At 44.2% G+C, this 22,508-nt stretch overlaps 1 protein-coding gene across 1 annotated transcript in view; it reads right to left on the bottom strand.

Annotated features, from left to right (window-relative positions):
* The window catches only part of CHPT1 (choline phosphotransferase 1), an 83,745-nt gene that overhangs the window by 18,012 nt on the left and 43,225 nt on the right, over window positions 1-22,508 (bottom strand). Inside the window, exon 5 of the mRNA XM_082256746.1 lies at window positions 11,411-11,542. Within this exon, the coding sequence (XP_082112872.1) occupies window positions 11,411-11,542 (132 nt within the window). The remainder of the gene's footprint in view (window positions 1-11,410; window positions 11,543-22,508) is intronic.

Here is a 22,508-nt window from a genome sequence, read left to right on the forward strand (position 1 = left end):
TGGTTTTACAGGTGGAGGCACTGACATTTTTTTCCCTACTCATCTTTTCAGACTGTTTTTCACTAGTTTTGCATTTGGCTAGGGTCAGTGTCACTACTGGTAGCATGAGGCGATACCTGGACCCTATAGCGGTTGCACAGGCAGTCCAACTCCTCCAGGATGGCACATCAATATGTGCCATTGCCAGAAGGTTTTCTGCATCTCCCAGCACAGCCTCAAGTGCATTGATGAGATTCCAGGAGACAGGCAGTTACTCTAGGAGAGCTGGGCAGGGCTGTAGAAGGTCCTTAACCCATTAGAAGGATCTGTATCTGCTACTTTGTGCAAGGAGGAACAGGATTAGCACTGCCATAGCCCTACAAAATGACCTCCAGCAGGCCACTGGTGTGAATGTCTCTGACCAAACAATCAGAAACAGACTTCATGAGGGTGGCCTGAGGGCCCAACGTCCTCTAGTGGGTCCTGTTGCTCAATGCCTGGCACTGTGGAGCTCAACTGCCATTTTCCATTGAAAACCAGAATTGGCAGGTTCGCCACTGGCATCCTGTGCTTTTCAAAGATGAGAGCAGGTTCACCTTGGAGTTCATGTGACCGACTTCAGGAGGAAAAATTAACCAAAAATTAAACACTACCTAAAGGGTAACGCCACTTTCGTGGGAAGAAAAAATAGCAAATAACGAAAAAACAATATAGCGTATACAATTGCAACCCAAAGTTATTAAAAATTACCTTTTTTAAAAATTAACTACAAATTGATTTTTGAATCCAAAACTTGTAGATCCAATGAAACAATGAAAACGGTTACCAAATATAATGCTCATCACCAATTGACTAAAACAGTTCTGAACCGGAGCTGCCACTTTTCCACAGATGACTCTATTGTTTCTAAATATATACTCAGGCAACCAGAAATTGTGTACCGAATAGCACAGTCTATAAGAGATCAACTAGTTCATAGTCATTACTTACCAGTGGATATGGAGAGGGAGCAATGGGAGGTACAGGTACCCTCCATTATGGAGGCTGTGACCAATTCCCTTGGGTGAGGGTAGGCGAGTCCCTCCCTCTCCCAAGGGTGGGACACTTAAGCCCCGATTCCATGCCGATTGTCGTACAGAAGGAGTGGTATATTTGGCAAATTGTATATGCGGATCGTTTTATGTGGGAAAGACCAAAAGGACCTTTGCACGACGCATACAAGACCACCTTTATTATATCAATGTGGATCCGATCGGCAAGCATGTTGGACTTAACCACAGTTACAATCCTTGTGTATTCTCATTCTCAGTACTTGGAAACAATTCCAAAAAATCCTCAAAGTAATTTTGATAATCAGATCCTCAAATGTGAGGCGAAATGGATTTATAATTTACAGGCCACTCAGCCACCAGGATTAAATACAGCAATATCATTTAAACCTTTCCTTGAATAAGGAAATACCCAATAGAGTTTCACTATGTCATATTATTTCCTCACAGTTGGGTGAATAGGAGTATACTTACCTAGCCATATAATGGAATGATAAAAACATCTGATACAGTATAAGTCATACGGTGATGGAAAATTAATATTGTACATTTCCAAGCATACATACATATATATATACACATATATACAGTGCATTGCGAAAGTATTCAGCCCCCTTGAACTTTTTGACCTTTTGCCACATTTCAGGCTTCAAACATAAAGATATAAAACTGTAATTTTTTGTGAAGAATCAACAAGTGGGACACAATCATGAAGTGGAACGAAATTTATTGGATATTTCAAACTTTGTTAACAAATAAAAAACGGAAAAATTGGATGTGCAAAATTATTCAGCCCCTTTACTTTCAGTGCAGCAAACTCTCTCCAGAAGTACAGTGAGGATCTCTGAATGATCCAATGTTGACCTAAATGACTAATGATGATAAATAGAATCCACCTGTGTGTAATCAAGTCTCTGTATAAATGCACCTGCACTGTGATAGTCTCAGAGGTCCGTTTAAAGCGCAGAGAGCATCATGAAGAACAAGGAACACACCAGGCAGGTCCGAGATACTGTTGTGGAGAAGTTTAAAGCTGGATTTGGATACAAAAAGATTTCCCAAGCTTTAAACATCCCAAGGAGCACTGTGCAAGCGATAATATTGAAATGGAAGGAGTATCAGACCACTCCAAATCTACGAAGACCTGGCCGTTCCTCTAAACTTTCAGCTCATACAAGGAGAAGACTGATCAGAGATGCAGCCAAGAGGCCCATGATCACTCTGGATGAACTGCAGAGATCTACAGCTGAGGTGGGAGACTCTGACCATAGGACAACAATCATTGTCGTATACTGCACAAATCTGGCCTTTATGGAAGAGTGGCAAGAAGAAAGCCATTTCTTAAATATATCCATAAAAAGTGTCATTTAAAGTTTGCCGCAAGCCACCTGGGAGACACACAAAACATGTGGAAGAAGGTGCTCTGGTCAGATGAAACCAAAATCAAACTTTTTGGCAACAATGCAAAACATTATGTTTGGCATAAAAGCAACACAGCTCATCACCCTGAACACACCATCCCCACTGTCAAACATGGTGGTGGCAGCACCATGGTTTGGGTCTGCTTTTCTTCAGCAGGGACAGGGAAGATGTTTAAAATTGATGGGAAGATGAATAGAGCCAAATACAGGACCATTCTGGAAGAAAACCTGATGGAGTCTGCAAAAGACCTGAGACTAGGACGGAGATTTGTCTTCCAACAAGACAATGATCCAAAACATAAAGCAAAATCTACAATGGAATGGTTCACAAATAAACATATCCAGGTGTTAGAATGGCCAAGTCAAAGTCCAGACCTGAATCCAATCGAGAATCTGTGGAAAGAACTGAAAACTGCTGTTCACAAACGCTCTCCATCCAACCTCAGAGCTCAAGCTGTTTTGCAAGGAGGAATGGGCAAAAATGTCAGTCTCTCGATGTGCAAAAATGATAGAGACATACCCCAAGCGACTTACAGCTGTAATCGCAGCAAAAGGTGGCGCTACAAAGTATTAACTTAAGGGGGCTGAATAATTTTACACACCCAATTTTTCAGTTTATTTGTTAAAAAAGTTTGAAATATCCAATAAATTTCGTTCCACTTCATGATTTTGTCCCACTTGTTGTTGATTCTTCACAAAAAATTACAGTTTTATATCTTTATGTTTGAAGCCTGAAATGTGGCAAAAGGTTGAAAAGTTCAAGGGGGCCAAATACTTTCGCAATGCACTGTTTATTATTGCTGGATAGTTGCATTATGCAATCGGATCTTTTTGCGGAGAATGCTGGGACACTAACACTGATCATGGTTTGTGGGGGGTTCCATATATTAAGGCCTCCAGCGGCAGAGGAAGCCGTACAAGGCTCCCTGCTACCACGAGACAGGACATCAGGACCGTTCTCTTTGGTTTAATTGATCAGATTGAAAACAGACTCCCTGGAAGGTAACTGGTATTTCTTTCTTATGGGGATACTTTTGAATAGGCTATATATATATATATATATATATATATATATATATATATATATATATACCCTTTATCGCCATTATTAGGGGTGACTGCATGTTATGACCAATATGGGCATTATTGTTTATATGGGTCAATTTAAGCATTAAGGGAAAAGGGAAGTAAGGAAAGGTTCCCCAGACATGCAATTGCTATTATTACTGTTTACAATTTCTTATAGAGTGGACTCCTGTTCGGTCCCTTATCTCACGGTTATCCCTGCCTGCCTCAGAGATACTGGTGCGGTCCAGTGCCCATCAATAGCCCTACCCTCTCTGCGGTGGCCCCTTGGGGTGCCTGCCTACATGTGGGGGGCGTCAAGTCATTGGATTTTTGCCCACCACTTTTACCATGGAAGGCTGTTTTGAGTGCCTGGCATGCTCGGCGACTGATCCTCTGATTATTGGTGAGCACAATAGATAACTGAACACAGTTGAAAGAGTACAACAATGGATAATGTATATGTGCTATTTACATGGACATCAGTCATTCTTTATTATTATGATTGTATATTTCTGTTTTCTTATAAAGCCTGTAGAAACAGTCTTTAAGTACTACATGTGGTCCCTGAAGAAGCAATTGAATGAGCAGAACGCTCAGCGAAATGCGTAGGACCTATCAGTAATGTATCTACACTGAATGTATCTAAGCATATGAGCCTGAATTTAGGTTGTAAAACTTTTTTTTACTGTTTTTAATCTTTTTTATTATTTTGAATAAAGATGTTATTTTAAATATTGTGTGCTCTCCCATTCTATGATAACCTCACAGCCTTTAAAGTACTAAATTTGAGAAGAATAATAATAAAATGTGGGCTAACTCCCCTATTTGGGGTTGAGTTCCCCGACATTCCAGATTCTCTGGGATCTTCTTTTTATATCCTATGATCGAAATTACCTTTCCTTTTCAATCTGCAGCTGTTGTCATTTTCTGCAAATGCAATGCAATGCAATGCAATATGGCTACCAGGAGCTCTTCTGTACACAAAATGTGTACTGACCACACCCCAGAAGGGTCTGGAGAAGTCATGGAGAACGTTATACTGCCTGTAACATCGTTCAGCATGACCAGTTTGGAAGTGGGTCAGTGATGGTCTGGGGAGGCATATCCATGGAGGGACACAGACATCTACAGGCTAGGCAATAGCACCCTGACTGCCATTAGGAATCAGGATGAAATCTTTGGACCCAGTGTCAGATCCTACACTGGTGCAGTGGGTCCTGGGTTCTTTCTGGTGCACGACAATACCCAGCCTCGTGTGGTGAGAGTATGCAGCTAGTTCCCGGAGGAGAAAGAAAATAATACCATTAAATAGCCCGCACACTCGCTTGACCTTAATCCAATAGAACACCTCTGGGACATTATGTTTCGGTCCATCCCACGCCGCCAGGTTACACCTAAGTCTGCTCAGGAGCTCAGTGATGCCCTGGTCCAGATCTGGGGGGAATACCCCAGGACACCATCCCACGTCTCATTAGGAGCATGCCCTGACGTTGTCAGGCATACATACAAGCACGTGGGACTAAACTACTGAGTACAATTTTGAGTTGCCGCAATGAAATTTCAGCAAAATGGACTAGCCTACTGCATAATTTTTTTCATTTTGATATTTAGGCTGTCTTTGAATTCAGCCCTCTGTAAGTTGATCATTTTCATTTCCATCAAACAATGTGGCATCTTTTCGTTCCTAACACATTACCCAGTCCATATCAGTATAGATATCCAGCATGATATTTTTCCCCACCGAGATCTGATGTGTTTTCAAAGTGTTCTTTTAATTTTTTTGAGCAGTGTAAAAATGCAACCATTTATACAGTATAACAAACTTTATTCCAAAAACAATAAAACCTGGAAGTTCACCATACAGATTAAAACCTCTTATTTCACACAAATTTTATATTTTTGATATACAGATTTCACTTCATCAAAATCTTATATATCCTGGTCTGGTCTCCTTATCTAGAGATGCCCAGGATGGTAATTGCATACCTCGTGGGTGTAGGCAGAAGCTCATGTCTATATATACAGACCACAATGACTTTGAGGGTAAAGTGGAATGTGATATTGATTATAATGCAATTTAAATTATACATATTGTGTTATATTGACATTTTTTTAGAATACCACATCCCAAATAGGTTATCAATATATACTTAATTATACGTAATTACAGTGCATCTGGAAAGTATTCACACCGTTTCACTTTTTGCACACTGTTATGTTACAGTGTTATTCCAAAATGGATTAAATTCAATATTTTCCTCAAAATTCGACAAACAATACCCCATAAAGACAGCATGAAAGAAGTTTAAAATTTTTGCAAATTCATAAAAAAAAAAAAAAAAAAAAAAAAATCACATGTACATAAGTATTCACAGCCTTTGCCAAATACTTTGTTGAAGCACCTTTGGCACCAAATGCAGCCTCAAGTATTTTTAAGTATGATGCTACAAGATTGGCACACCTACTTTTGGGCAGTTTCTCCCATTCTTCTTTGCAGGACCTCTCAAGCTCCATGCGTCAGCACTCAGCCATTTTTAGATCTCTCCAGAGATATTCAATCAAGTTCAAGTCTGGGCTCTGGCTGGGCCACTCAAGGACATTCACATGGTTGTCCCGTAGCCACTCATTTGTTATCTTGGCTTTGTGCTTGGGGTTGTTGTACTGTTGGAAGATGAACTGTCGCCCTGATCTGAGGTCCAGAGCGCTCTTGATCCTGACTAGTCTCCCATTTCCTGCCACTGAAAAACATCCCCACAGCATGATGCTGCCACCACCTTGCTTCATGATATGGTATTGGCCAGCTAATAAGTGGTGCCTGGTTTCCTCCAGACATGACGCTTGCCAAAGAGCTCAATCTTTGTTTCATCTGACCAGAGAATTTTGTTTCTCATGTCCTGAGAGTCCTTCAGGTGCCTTTTGACAAACTCCAGACAGGCTTTCATGTGCCTTTTACTGAGGAGTGGCTTCTGTCTGGCCACTCTACCATACAGACCTGATTGGTGGAGTGCTGCAGAGATGGTGGTTCTTCTGGGAGATTCTCCTCTCTCCACAGAGAAACTCTGGGTCCTCTGTCAGAGTGACCAAAGGGTCCTTAATCACCTCTCTAAGGCCCTTCTCCCCTGATCGGTCAGTTTTTTCTGGGCGGCCCACTCTAGGAAGAGTTCTGGTGGTTCCTAAGTTCTTCCATTTACGGATGATGGAGGCCACTGTGTTTCTTGGGATCGTCAATGCTGCAGAAATTTTTCTGTACTCTTCCCAAAATCTGTGCCTTGATACATTCCTGTCTTGGAGGACTACAGACAATTCCTTGGACTTCATGGCTTGGTTTGTGCTCTGACATGCACTGCTAACTGTGGGAGCTTACAAAGACAGGTGTGTGCCTTTTCAAATCATGTCCAATCAACTGAATTCACCACAGGTGGACTCAAGTTTTAGAAACATCTTAAGGATAGTCAGTGGAAACAGGATGCAACTGAGCTCAATTTTGAGTGTGATGGCAAAGGCAGTGAATGCTTATGTACATGTGATTTTTTTCATTTTTTATTTTTAGGACATTTGCAAAGATTTCAAACAAGCTTCTTTCACATTGTCATTATGGGTTATTGTTTGGAGAATTTTGAGGAAAATAAGAAATTTAATCCATTTTGGAATAAGGTTGTAACAACAAAACGTGAAAAAATTGAAGCGCTGTAAATACTTTCCAGATGCACTGTATTGAAAGGATGCATGATGTCTACTTTTTCTATGACCAGGAAGTGCTGGATTTTGACATTGTTTGGAAGTGCACCACTGTTTGATATTTGTCTGTACTTCTGCACTTTGCCTAAAATGCTTTCACTAGAAATACTGGAAAAGAAAGAATGCATGATTATCAACTGGGATTTTTACGTCCTGCAGAATTGGACAAGACCCAAGAAACATATTAACGTATGAGACACCCAGAAATTTTATGTATAATACATATTAAGATTGTGACAGTGAAATTTGGGATGAAGAAAGATGTAAATAAGATGTTTTTTTATGTGTAAGAAAGTATGGTGGACTTCCATGTTTTATTTTTTTTGGAGTAAAGAAAATGTGATATTGAATAAATTGTTGCATTTTTATAAGTAGTATACAAGATATTAATAATAGCTGATGTTGATCTGCATTGACAGCCCCTTATCTAATGAAAAGATTGTGTGACTATAATAAAATACATTTTACTGTAGTCTGACAAATGATCAATTCCCATTAAGGGTGGTCATACATGGCTGAACACCCTGTATTGTCAGATTCTAAAATTTCTGTTGCCGCCTCTAGCTCTGCAAGAGATTGAAAAAAACAGAATCCACATAGATGCTAATAATAAGGAATATAAAATGTGTTTCCCAATGCTGTATTTGCTTCAACTTCTTGACATAATGAGAGTCTCTTTGAGTGTAAATTCATTAAAATTTAGGGATTGGGTGAGGTAACAGATGACAGATAGCAAAATAAGTGCACATATTTCAATTTCATTTTTTTTTTTTTTTTTTGTGTTTTTTTCAATTTCATTTGTTTTTTTTAAAAAAAAAAAACAAAAAACACTATTTGAAAATTAATGTACTGCATCATTTGTTTAATATACATTCATTCATGATTACACCAAGTACAAAACAGAAAAATAATGCTCTATATTTAAACTTAACTTTTTGTAAGATACAAATCAACCAACCAGCCACAAATGTTTAATGCAAGAAGCACTTTGAGCGATTGAGAATATCTGGCTGCTAGCACTTAGAGATGACAAAACTCACTTGAATAAAAATAAATATAGTGCAGTGCTCAAACATTACCTGGGCACCCTGATTAATAAAGGCTGACAGTGTAAACCAGCCTTTATCAATCAGGGTGCTCAGGCACCCTGGGGTGTCTTGGCAAAATGGCTAAAAATTGTCCATAAATTCTATACAAGACTGTAGGTGGATCAAGCCTGCTTTTTAGTTACACAAAGCCACAGGTTTTTATGGGCACCATATCAACCTTTAAGCCACTGGTGTCCTAACTACCAGTGATGTCCTCAGTGTTGATAAGAAGGGAGTTGATCGCTTGCACAGCATCCTTGTTTGACCCTCCCCATCAACACTGGGGTCACATTAGCTGAATGATGGAGAGAAACTGAGGGAGAGGAAAAATATTGGAATACTAGTCAGTACTAGTGTGCAAAAGTGTATTTGCTTTGGAAGAGTAAATCGCCTCTAATGTCGGGTGTCCTACGTGTTGTCGATGCTGCCGCATTATGTAAAACTATCAGAATAGTTTTTTACATTTTAGAATGGGGTGCCTTGAGACTGTCCATAAAATTAAAAAGGTGTCTTGAGATTGTCTACCATTTTAAAGGGTGCTTTCACTGAAAAAAAAAAGTTGAAAAACACTGGCGTTAACAATGACATTCATATGAATATTCACTAATGTAAAAGTATATCAAAGTGCTCAAAATAGTGCAGCAGTGAAAAAAACAGTCCATAAAATATTAAAGTGCAAAGTTTATCATAAAAAAATATAATCAAATGTCTAATATAAAATATTGCTTTAACAAGTTGTTGGAAGTGCTCCTTAGTGCAAAGATGCTGTAAAGTATCCGCAAGTGCACCAATATCGCCACCACTCTGCACTCAGCAGAGCAAGCAAAGAAAGTCAGTCTGTAACAATTATGTCATCACAAGAGATATCCTTCCTGATCCTTGCAAGTGGCAATCAGATACGTTCCCGCAGCTTCTCCTTGCTGACCTTCACTTGGCTTGGATTGAACCTCTTCCACACATTCTGCAGGAATCCACCTAATGTGCCCTCCTGCATTTCCTTCTCAGAACCCTCATTCTCCAATTCTCTAAACTTCTATCCAGTCCCACTTGTAAAGGGGAATCTCACCTTCTACTTGAGGTTAATACGGTTTCATCACAACAAAAGGCCTTTTAGGAAGAGCACTATGCAGCTTTCGCTTTGGTTCCCGATAATCCCCAGCAGAGGCCACTTCCTTGTTGGCACCAAGACTTTTGGTTTTCAAACTCTGCCACTGTGCTGTTCCCAGCCGCTGCAAGTATTTAACAATTTCAGGTGTGTGAATGCCTGCTCCCCCCCACTACACACTATGGTTCCTCCTGCCAGTTCGAATGTCACTACAAGATTACTTTACTGCTGCACTATTTTGAGCACTTTGATATACTTTTGCATTGGCGAACGTTCATATGAATGTCATTTACACTGTACGTTAATGTTTGAGCACTGCACTATATTTATTTTTAGCCGCAAATGTGGCTAGTAAGCTCCATCCGATGCCTGCAGATCCTTCTTCTGAATGTATTGGATTTTCCTATGCAGGAATTTGACATTTTTAAGAGTTTTCATAGTGTAGGGGCCCCGCAATCGGTCTCTGCATTGTGGGAGGTGATGAAGTGGTTGTAAAGATAAAAGTTTATTTTTTTTATTTAATTTAACCACTACCCTACTGGGCACTTTTACCCCCTTCCTGAACAAGCCAATTTTTATCTTTCAACACTGTCACACTTTGAATGACAATTGCGCGGTCATGCAACCCTGTACTCATATGAGTTTTTTCATCATTTTATTCGACCAATCGAGCCTTTTTTTTTTTTATGGTATTTAATCACCCCTGGGTTTTATTTATTGCTAAAAAAAAAAAAAAAAAAAACTAGGTTTTCTTTGTTTCGGTTATAAAATTTAGCAGATAGGTAATTTTTTTTCATCACTGTTGTGTGCTGATGAGGCTGCACTGATGGGCACTGATGAGGCTGAACTGATGGGCACCGATAAGGCTGCACTGATGGGCACCGATAAGGCTGCACTGATGAGCAACGATGAGGCTGCACTGATGGGCAACGATGAGGCTGCACTGATGGGCAACGATGAGGCTGAACTGATGGGCACCGATAAGGCTGCACTGATGGGCACCGATAAGGCTGCACTGATGGGCACCGATAAGGCTGCACTGATGAGCAACGATGAGGCTGCACTGATGGGCAACGATGAGGCTGCACTGATGGGCAACGATGAGGCTGCACTGATGGGCAACGATGAGGCTGCACTGATGGGCAACGATGAGGCTGCACTGATGAGCAACGATGAGGCTGCACTGATGGGCAACGATGAGGCTGCACTGATGGGCAACGATGAGGCTGCACTGATGAGCAACGATGAGGCTGCACTGATGGGCAACGATGAGGCTGCACTGATGAGCAACGATGAGGCTGCACTGATGAGCAACGATGAGGCTGCACTGATGGGCAACGATGAGGCTGCACTGATGAGCAACGATGAGGCTGCACGGATGAGCAACGATGAGGCTGCACGGATGAGCAACGATGAGGCTGCACGGATGAGCAACGATGAGGCTGCACGGATGAGCAACGATGAGGCTGCACGGATGAGCAACGATGAGGCTGCACGGATGAGCAACGATGAGGCTGCACTGACAGATACTGATCAGCACTGATGGGGCTGCATGGATAATCAGGGCACTGATGATCAGTGCCCTAATTATCAGTGTAAATGTCCCCTGTTACAGGAAAGCCAGTTATTGGTTGCTGTCAATCAAATCGTGTGAGCAGAGAGCGGGGCTCAGTCGCACTGTGTGGGTCAATGGATGCACACAGGACGGCTCGGGATTGAGTGTGCATGAGTGTCCTTATAGCAAGCAGCTTTCTATGGAGGCACTAAAAGAGGAGGAAGTCAAGACCGCCAGTGAAGGACTCCAGAAGAGAAGGATCAGGGTTGCTCTGTGCAAAACCAATGTAGAGCAGGCAAGTGTGAAATGTTTGTTTTTTGTTAGAAAAAAAAAAAACAATTAAACCTTTACAATCGCTTGACAAAGGCAGTTTATTACTAGAAAAGCATAGTTTCAAATTCACTTACGGCAACAGTAGATCCATTTTTTCCTACGCCACCACTGAAAATGACGCTAAAGTAATTGCTACAGGAATAAATTGCTCCAAACACAATACCCATGAGAGGAAAAACTTTCAAGGGTAGTCCAGTCACAGGAACCTGTAAATTAATTATAAAGAAAGGAATTGTTAAGAATAAGGAAATGTTTCTGTTTTTGAAAACATATTATATGTTTACATTATAACAAACAAGACACCAGGAGATGCAGATGCTCCATAATTGCACAGAAATTTCTGTAACTTAATTACCCAAACATCATTTTGTCCATATCTGAATGATCTAAACATTAGATGCTCAAGAAAACCAATATCGGATAACTCCACTTAAAAATTGTATATCATCAATAAAATGAAGGCAATGCGAATATCGAAGTAGTCAAAGTTGACCACATATTGGCCACATTCCCAAATCCACTTTTGGCTGTACACCACAAAGAATGAACATATTTCTGTTGCAAGCATAAGCGTATGTGACTAGAAGTGGCCGACAAGCTGTATGCATGTAACCGCAGGATGTGATTCAATACAGATGAGCAGCCCTGGATGCATCCTGAGCGGTTTACCTGTCCCTAACTGCATGTAACAGCTTGATTTGTATTGAAATGCAGAGAGCCAGGGCATCTGTGATAGAACTGAAAGGCTGAGTGGCCACAGCTGATTGCATACAGCTGCACAGCCTACTGGAGACTTACATTAATTCTTAGAAGTGTACAGCTTATATAGAATAGTCATTAAACCACACAAAAGCTCTTGCAAAATGTGTTCGTTCCCCTAAGAATTGGTTATTTCATATTAGAAAATATATAAATACTATATATACTTTGGAAAGTGGTACTAAAATGCAATGAGCAACAGGTATATGAAGGTTCAGTCCCCCTTCAAAGTCAGGACAATAAATACAAAAAGTTACACTGCACTAATTTATGCAGCCCGCTATGCTACAGATTTCGCCCTTGTCAAAAGAACAACAGTAAGGTATATGCTTGGAGTAACTGATATTACAGCTACTGTGGGAACTTTGGAGTCTTTGGATGTACTATATATGTAAAAGCAGCTACATATATACAGTATTAATATACACTAAGAGCTGCTTGCCGTGGTGTGTGAGGATTAGCAACTATTATACATCTGCACATTTTTTGTGATGTTTGGACACATATCAATGCCTTTGCTGTGTGTTTTCAATGAAAATGAAGCTGATTCTTTGAAGGACCAGGTATTAACTTCTTCATGCAGCAACTAGCTTAGAGGGTGTATATAAGAGTGCTGTTTATGGTGGTTGTGTATTTACATTATATATTTTTCTGTGATTCTTTTGACAAGAAGGAAATCGGTAGCCCACCAAGGTTGCATAAAATAGTGTGGTGTAATATGTATTTATTGCCAGAAGCCATATTAGCGGTTTCTTGTGTTGTGCAGATTTATTCGCTTCTTCCAGTTAGACAAAACATGATGAATGATGCGGTATTAAAATAATTACCTGAAACATTCTTTTCAGATGCAAGAAAACTTCCATTGGCAGCGGAAAGTGAAGAGAGAAAAATTAAATGCCCAGCCTATGCTTAATTCTTGAGCAAAATATTTGGAAGTCAGCACGATTAACAGTACCTTAGCATTTACCCACAACTTCTACTGACATCCCCTGTTCTACATGAGGGCAGCGATTTTATGAAATAATCACATTTCAAAAGCACTTCTATTTATTTTACATTATTTTTAACTACAATGAAAACAAGAAACTGAAATACAGAAAAGGGGTGTCAGCGATAGTACAGAAATAATGGGATTTTTGACTTGCCGTAAAATCCATTTCTCTGAGGTTCATTGACGGACACATCTCCTGTCATTCTTCACCAATGGGTTATACTGCCCCTTACAGGAGTAGGACACTAGGCAGAAAAAAAAACTTCTGGCTACACCCATGGGCAGTCCCAGGGATTATACTCCCTCTCCCTGCTATAGTCACTCAGTTGTTACAAGCAGTGTCAGGAGAATTAGAACTCCACAGAGGGGTGGGTGCTATGTCCATCAATGAACATCAGAGAAATGGATTTTATGGCAAGTCAAAAATCCCATTTTCTCTTTCGTTCATTGATGGACACAGCTCCTATCATTCTTGACCATTGGGACGTCCCAAAGCAGTGTAAAACATGAGGGGTGGGAAACAGCAAAAATCCCCAAGGCGAAACATTAGCCAACCAGGCAACAGGTGTTCAACCAAAACAACTGGAGCCCACCTGAAAAAACAATACACCCTCAAAGAGGATCAGGTCCTCAGCAGCCTGCAAAACCTTGCGGCCAAATGAAGCACCTGCAGATGCCAACACATCTACTTTATAAAGCTTTGTAAAAATGTGCACCGACGACCAGGTGGCCGCCTTGCAAACCTGCATCACTGACGCTTGATGGCGGAAGGCCCAGGAGGCACCAAGCACCCTAGTAGAGTGCGCCTTGACAGGGAAAGGTAGAACCTGACCCACCGTCTGTCTGATTCATCTGGAAATGGTCACAGAGGAAGCGGACAACCCTTTGCGAGGTCCATACGTGAGCACAAATGGAGAGTCGAGTCTGACAACCTGAAAAGACACTGTAGCTGCCAGGTACACCCATATTGCCCGGACCACATACAAGGCATGCAAGGCAATTTCCTTTGGATGTTTAAGCCTGGGACACAGGGAAGGCAACACAATGTCTTCATCCTAATGAAAGGCAGAGACCACCTTAGGAAGGAATGACGGACAGGGGCGAAGCACAGCCTTATCCTTGTGAATCATCAGATAAGGTGAACGACAGGATAACGCCGCCAGTTCTGACACCCTGCGCGCAGAGGTGATAGCCACCAAAAGGCCACCTTCTGGGACAGCGCAAGCAGTGGAATCTCTCCAAAGGGAGGCTTCTGTAGAGCTGAAAGCACCAAATTAAGATCCCAAGGCGGCAAAAGAGCCCGCACTGGAGGAATCGAATGTCGGACACCCTGAAGAAAAGTACGCACCATTGAGTGTGTGGCCAAAGGCCATTGGAAAAAGACGGTACTCAAGGCCAATTTCTGTTCAACTCAAGGCAAATTCGTTGAACCCCCCCCCGTTAAAGGAAGGTTAAGATCTGAGCCACCGAGAAGGAGCGAGAATGAACCCCAAAAGATACACACCACGCAATGTACGTCCTCCACGTACGATGGTAGATCTTCCTTGAAGTAGATTTCCTATCTTTTAACAACTTCGGAATCGTCGACTCAGACAAACCTCTATCCTTTAGCACCTGGCGTTCAACAGCCAAGCCGTCAAAGCCAGTGGCAGCAGATCCTCCCTGAGAGGAAACTTCCAAGAAACGTCAGCAACCAGCCACACCAGATTGGCGTACCAAGCCCAGCGAGGTCACACCAGGGCCACTAAGATGACCGGAATCCGTTCTGCCTCGATCCTGTGTAGTAGTCCGGGCAGAAGTTTGAGAAGAGGGAAGGTGTAGATGAGAAGTTACTGACCCCCACGGGGGCCACCAGCACATTTGTGGAATCTGCCAATGGATCCCTTGACCTAGCCACAAACCACTGCACCTTTCTGTTGAGCGGAGATGCTAACAGATCCACCTCAGGGGTGCCCTGCCGGAGACACAGCTGATGAAACCCCTCCGGATGAAGGGACCACTCCCCGTGGTCCAACGCCTGCCGACTGAGGTAATCCGCCTGCCACTTTTCCACCCCGGGAATGTGTACAGCGGAGAGGGCTGGAACAAATCATTCTGCCCACCTTAGAATGCCGGCTACCTCCAGAGCCGCCAGGGCACTTCTTGTGCCCCCTTGGAGATTGACATAAGCCACGACCGTGGCATTGTCCGATTGAATGCACTGGGCATCCCTAAAGACGATCCGTCCAACGATCCAGACACAGTCTGTTTGCTTGGAGTTCCAGGACATTGATCGGTAGTCTGGACACTTCCAGCGTCCAGATGCCCTGAGCAGAATGCTTGCCAAGGACGCCTCCTCAGCCGGACAGGCTGGCATCCGTGGTGACCACTGTCCAATACAAGGGGAGGAAGGATTTTCCCAGCCGAAGCACTGGACAGCGAAGCCACCACATCAAGGACTCCTTTGTTCCCCGACTCAGCCAGATCAGATTGTCCAGAGTCTTGTCCCACTTGGCCACAATCTCCCTTTGCAGGGACCTAATACGGAATTTGTTGGACAGCAGGAGACAAATTGCAGTCTGCAATTTCTGGAGTTTGTCCACTCTGACTACGGCCGAGTCCAGAGTCAGGCCCAAATATTCCAGCTTTGTGGAGGGAACCAGGGGCGACTTCTGAAAATCCAGAATCCAGCCAAACAGGCAATCTCCTTGAAAGGGAAGATCAGTCAAGACCTTTTTAGAAGTCTGGTCCGCAGACCAGCATTTGAGCCAAAAGACACGCCAAAAGACAACCGCTAAAACACAGGCGAGCTATCAGAGGAGCCGCATCGAAAGAGGCATTACAGATAAACTGCAGCCCCTGTACCAGATGGTCCGCGAGCTCTGCAAAGGCAGGGGGGAGCTGTTCTCCCTCCAGGTCACGACATAGGAGCTTAGCCCACTCTATCAGAGTTTGCGACACCAGGGCAATTGGAACTAGCGGCCTCATTGCTGAATCAGCTAAGGTGTAGATAGTGCAGGCCACATCCTCCGCCTTCCAATCAGCCTGGTCCTTAAAGGCATGGGACTCTTCAAGCGGAATCATGGTTGCCTTGTTTAATCTGGAATCCGGACGGTCTATCCACTTCTTAAGAAGGGACTCCTCATAGGGGTAACGCCTAGTAAAGTGCTTAGGAACCCCATGGGGACGCTTTGGTTGCCCCCACTCTTTAGCGACAAATCTGTCAAAATAAGCAGGGAAAGGAAACCCCTTTGCCGCTCTGGATGGCTTGTGAATGCCAAAGGGTACCTGCACCTCCATGGCAGCTTCAGCTGCATCCTCCCATCTTCAGGGTTTCATGCATACAATCAGTGCATCCGCCAACGCTCTTTCATGCGCGGTCGCACGCGTAGAGGAATCATCCTATAAGAGGATCCCGGGTGCGTGGTCGCAAACAAAGAAGGTTGACCCACGTCCGTGGCAGCTGAATCAGATTCAGGAACTGATAAGACAGATAAGGCAGGGGAAGGAGGGGGTTGCTGGAGGAGGGGGTGCTTTTTGCTAGCCTGTTGCCCGCAAGCCCCCTTCACCCGGGACACATTTGGGAGACTAGGCCTCAAGCACAGATCCAGGCAAGATGGAGGGCCCTGGCAAGAGCCCCCACCAGGTAACCCCCCCCCCCCTGTCAATCGTCTAGTCACTGGTAACGCACCCCCCGGCCCCCATCACCTGTTAGCACCCCCATTCCAGGCCAGTGACCAGACCACCCAAACAGCCCCAGTTTATGTAGAGGGGATGGGGGGGCAGGCTGAGGGCATGGCAAAAACAGAGGGGGTGCCTGCGGGAAGGAGGGGAACCCGGGGGTCCGACGTCCCAAGGAGGGGCCCAAATCCATCCCCAAAACCCTCCAGGGGCAGAGGGGGGACAGCTACTCACCATGCCAGGAACCAGGTGGGCACTGTTTCAGACAGATCCTCCTCTCCATCGAAATGAGGGCCTGTCGGCCAGGAGGAACGTTGTGACTCAGGCCAAGGCCAAGTCGTATGCGACCTCGGGAGACGTTTAACTCGAGGGTCAGCCCTCGTCCAGTGGGGCTATGTCGTGGCCAACCTAGCGCGGAGCTGAGGCCTGTGCATGCTCGCTGACCAGACTGGGGTAGCCACTGGACAGAGATTATCCAGCCCGTTGCTTAGTCCGTCAGTTGATAGTAGATCTCACACGAAAAATTCAAGAGGAAAAAATGTGCTATTTAGAAATTTTTTTGCCAGGAGCAAAGATCCCAGCAAGGAAATAGGTCCCAGCAAGGAAATAGAGTGACTATAGCAGGTGGAGGGAGTATACCCCATGGCACTGCCCATGGGTGTAGCCAGAAGTTTTTTCTGCCTAGTGTCCAACTCCTATAGGGGGCAGTATAACTAAATGGTCAAGAATGACAGGAGCTGTGTCCGTCAATGAACGAAAGAGAAAACTATCCGTTAGACTTACCGGTAACGGTGTTTCTACGAACCTCCCAGGACGGCAACACATGAGACATGAGAAGCTCCACCCTACAGGAAACACAATCAGTTCACAGTTGTTAAAAGGCCCACCCTTCCCCTTGTCCCTCAGTTGTAAAAAAAAAGTAGTTCTCCAACCGATTCACAAGGTATGTATAAATACTTAGGTACTTACCACCTATTGTTTACATTCTTTCCTCACCCTTTTAACAGGGTGGGATGTAGGCCTGCGGTCCTGGAAGATTAGTAGAAACACCGTAACCAGTAAGTCTAACGGACAGTTTTCTCATCTCACCTTCCAGGATAGCAACACAGGAGAGGATAATAAAGTAACCACAGGCCTACCTTAGGGTGGGACTACTGCCTGTAGTACCTTTCGGCCAAAGGCTAGGTCTTGTTGAGGCAGCACTTCCACTCGGTAGTGCTTCAGAAAAGTGTCATGGCTGGACCAGGTGGCTGCACTGCAAATCTGTTCCCAGGAAGCTATAACTTTTTAGACCCAGGATGTTGCCAGTGCTCTTGTTGAGTGTGCTTTCAGCTTTGCTGACACAGGAACACCTGAAACCTCAAAAAGACATGGTAATGGCTTGCCTAATCCACCTGGGGACTGAAGGTTTTGACGCCTGCAGTCCTTTTCTTGGTCCAGAGTAGAGGATCAAAAAGGTGATTAGATCTCCTAAACTCCCTGGTCCTCTGTAAATAAGTGAGGAGGCATCTCCTCACGTCTAAACAATGAGATTTCATTTCTTTTTTATTTCTAGGATTATCACAAATGGATGGTAAAATTATTTCCTGCTTCCTGTGAAAGGAAGATGTTACCTTGGACAGATATAAGGGATCTGGCCAGAGAAAAATCCTATCTGGGAAAATCAACATAAATTGTTCTTTCAATGAAAGACCTTGTAAGTCCCCTACCCTTCAGGCTGTCGTGACAGCCAAGAGGAAGGCTAGTTTTAGGGACAAAAAGTTAAAGGGAGCCTCTTCTATAGGTTCAAAAGGGCTTCTAGATAACACCTCTCAAACTCTAGTCAGGTCCCAAGGAGGGAACCTGTCTCTAGTGACAGGGGTAACTCTATCCCTGGCCATCAATATTCTTTTAACTAAAGGCTCTTTTGCAAGTCTCGCGTCTAGAAAAACAGAGAGCTGCTATTTGTACCCAAAGGGTATTAACCGCCACACCCTTCTCTACCCCATCTTGAAGGAAATCCAAGATTATGGGGACAGAAGCAGAAGAAATGTGCTTCGGCCTACGCCAAGTACAAAATGTTTTCCAAACTTTAAAGTATATTTTCTTCGTTGCTGGTTTCCTGCTCAGGAGAAATGCATCTATCACTCTGTCTGAGCAGCCCTTTAATCTAAGGATCTGGCACTCACTAACCAGGCCGTCAACTGGGAGAACTCCGGCCTGGGGTGCCAAACTGGTCCCTGCAATAGTAGGTTTGGAAGGTTCGGAAGCTTCCAAGGAGGCGCCGCCAATAATGCGTTAAGGTTCGCAAACCACGCCCTCCTTGACCACCATAGCGCAATCAGGAGGAGGCGAAGGCCAGGGGAACGACTGAGCTTTTGTAAAACTCGAGGTATAAGAGTTAGAGGTGGAAGGGCATAGGCTAACTCGAACTGCCATATCTGGGCCAGAGCATCCAGGCCCGCTGTCCCTCTTTCCCAGGAAAGGGAAAAGAACCTCCTTACCTTTCTGTTTTGTAGGCTGAAAAATAGGTCTACTTCTGGGCAGCCGAAGTTTTGAACTAGTGTCTGAAATACCTTGGGATTTAGCTCCCATTCTCCTTGTCTTATTGGATGGCGACTGAGGAAATCTGCTTCCCAGTTGCTTTCCTCTTTTATGTGAATGGCAGACAGGGAGATCATTCTTCATTCGGCCCAGCCTAGGATTTCCTGGGCTAGTACCAACAGGGGTCTGGACCTGGTACCCCCTTGGTGATTCAGGTAAGCTACTGTTGTAGCATTGTCGAAACAGACCTGAATTTCCATGCCTGAAATTGAACTCTCAAAAGCTTTTAAGGCTTCGCTCACTGCTCTTGAGTTCTCTGAAGTTGGAGGAGGCCTGGGCTACTTCCTTGTCCCAGATGCCCTGGGCTTGGGCTCCCTCTAGATGAGCCCCCCACCCCCAGGTGCTTGCGTCTGTGGTGACCTTCAGAGCCCTAAGATCTGCCCTTTTCTAAATTGCTTGGTATTGACCACCACTCCAGGAAGGTTTTTACCTGAGAGGTGAGGATTAGGTTCAGGGACTCTACCTTTTTGTCCCAGGAGGAAAGGTGGAAGAATTAAAGGTCTCTTGAATGTAGCTGCGCCCAACTCATTGCCGGGATGCTGGCTGACATGAGCCCCAGAACTCTTAGGATCACTCTCCTGGAGCACGAGGGGGCGACCACCAACCCTTTTAATGAGGAGACTACCTTTTACACCTTTTCCCTTGGAAGGAAGAGACTTTTTACCTGTGAGTCTATCCAGTACCCTAAATAGGTCTGAACCTGGGCGGGCTCCAGGGATGATATTTCCATGCTAATCAACCAGCCTAGGACTGTTAACACCTTCTGGGTGTTTAATCTTACTTGGTCCGCTGACGGACCAAAAATCAGTAGATAGTCCAGGTAAAGAATCAAAGCTATTCCCTGGAGATGAAGATACGTCACCGCCTCTACCAGGATCTTGGTAAAAATCCTTGGGACTGGCTGCTAGACCAAAGGAAATTGTCCTGAACTGCCAGTGTTCAGTCCCCTTCTCGTGACCACCGAAAATCTCAGAAAGGCCTGGTGTTCCGGATGAATTGGAACATGCAGGTATGCATCCCTGAGATCCAGAGTAGCCATAAACACATCTTTCAACAAGTTTTTGCGGACTGTATAAATACCTTTCATTGAAAACCTCTTGTACTCTAGGAACTTGTTTAAGTTTGAGGATTATGATAAGGTGGTATTTTCCCGAGGGCTTGGGTACCACGAACACGTGGGAGTAAAAGCCTTGGTAAAGCTGGTTTTCTGGCATTGGAACTATCACTAGTTGTTCTGCCAGTTCTTGAATCCCATACAAAAGGGCTCTTCTTTTTAGTACCTCCTTTGGAGGATGAGTTTAAGTCACTTCTAATGGGGGTATGGATGAAAATTCTAGGCAGTATCCTTCCTGAATGAGGTGATAAATGTATGGACTGATTGAAATTTTCTCCCATTGAAATGAAATGGGACCGTCTGCCCCCCACTTTGACTCTGGCGTCACTTAGTATCTTTGGCGCTTGTGCCTGGAGAGGGGAAGAGCAAATTACTTCTTTGCCTACCTCTACCAAAGCCCTACTTATTGGGTTATTTTTTGGCTCTCTGTTGACTTTCCCCCGAGGGGCCATGAAAAAATTTCCTATAGCTCTCCCTTTTGGGCTTGCTAGGAAATTTCTTTCCTTTCTCAGAGGACCTGGACAGTACTTCATCCAGGGCTGAGCCAAACAGTAAGGTCCCTTCAAAAGGTAGCCCACAGAGCTTCACCTTTGAAGTTAAGTCGCCTTCCCAAGCTATAAACCAAACGGCTCTCCTAGCTGAATTAATGAGAGCTCCGGTCTTAGCTGAGGCTATCACTGACTCAACTGCTGCATTGGCCAAGTAGGGAACCCAGCAGGTCTTGGGACTTATTTCCCTGTGAAAGGTGCTTTGTAAGCTTTTCTATCCAGAAATTTGCATTCCTAGCCACGCAGGTTGCAGCCAGTGCTAGAGCCATAGTGGATAAGTTGGCATCCCAGGCTTTCTTTAACAGAGATTCTGACTTACGGTCCATGGCATCTCTGATATTCCTTGTGTCCTCAAAAGAGAGGTCAGACCTCTTAGTCACTTGGAACAGGGAGGCGTCCAATTTTGGACTCTCTAGAAATTTTTGCACCTCTTCCTCCTTAAAGGGGAATCTCATTTTCCACGTCTTTGGCCTAACCAGACATCTTTCAGGAAACTGCCATTAAATCTTTCAAGGATTGGTGAACAGGCAATACCTTGGATTGTTTTTTTAACCATTCCTTTATACATCTGATCCTTTGCCAAGGTCTCCTTGGGGGGTTCTGGGATTTCTTCTGTAGCATAAACAGCTTGAGGAGTCCCTCCAGATTTTCCAGACCAAACCAAATTGATTTTTGTTCAATTTGGTCTCCTCTGCCTCACTATGTGGATCCACATCAACCTCCTCCCCAGAGCTAAGCTGAGACTTAGCCTGACTTTCTGCATTCCCTAGGTCTTCCTCTTCCCTTGCTTGAGCAGGGGGGAGACCCTGCGAACCAGGCAGAAACGCAGATGGGCCTGCCTTGGAAAGTAAACTCTCCTGAAAAGAAGGGCCCTCTTTAGGGGTTAGCTCACCCAGCTCTGTTACCTTGGGGGGAAGCTACAGAGGTGCGGAAGGACTGAAATGTGGCTAGCATTTCCTCCTGCATAGAATTAAGGAAATCTTTCATCAACCCTGAGTCCTCTTCACCAGCCAGTTTGTTAATACACCTGTAACAAAAGGGCTTGGTGTGAGATCTGGGCAGTCTCTCTCTGCAATTACCACATTTTTTAGAGGAGCTAGTGCTAGCGGACACAGTGGGTGCTTTATCAGAGGCCTCCTGGGTTCCACCTGGGGATTCTGTAAGAGAAGATCACTCTTCCTGCCCCCACAAAAACTTGGCTACAGGCCCCGATGGGGAGAGCATGGGAACTACCAGGGACTAAGCTTGACACTGGTAATAGACCCAACCAAGAGAAAACCGCATTTACCGGGCTCTGATCTTCTCTTGCCTGCAGCCACCTGCACCGACCTCCCCGTCTCCTTCTCTATGAGGTGGGTTGCAGCAGGTTTCATGTCTTTGGCAGCTTCCTGGCTCTCTTTGGCTGGAGAGTCTGTCTTACCACCGTCATGCGGGTCCAGAGTCTCCTCCGTACTCGCTTCCATCTTCCGGGTCGCGCTGCGCATGCTCCGAATTTCCTGTACAAACCAGAAGTTCCG

The sequence above is a fragment of the Pelophylax lessonae genome, assembly GCF_965119305.1.
Source record: "Pelophylax lessonae genome assembly, chromosome: 4".
NCBI classification, from domain to species: Eukaryota; Metazoa; Chordata; class Amphibia; order Anura; family Ranidae; genus Pelophylax; species Pelophylax lessonae.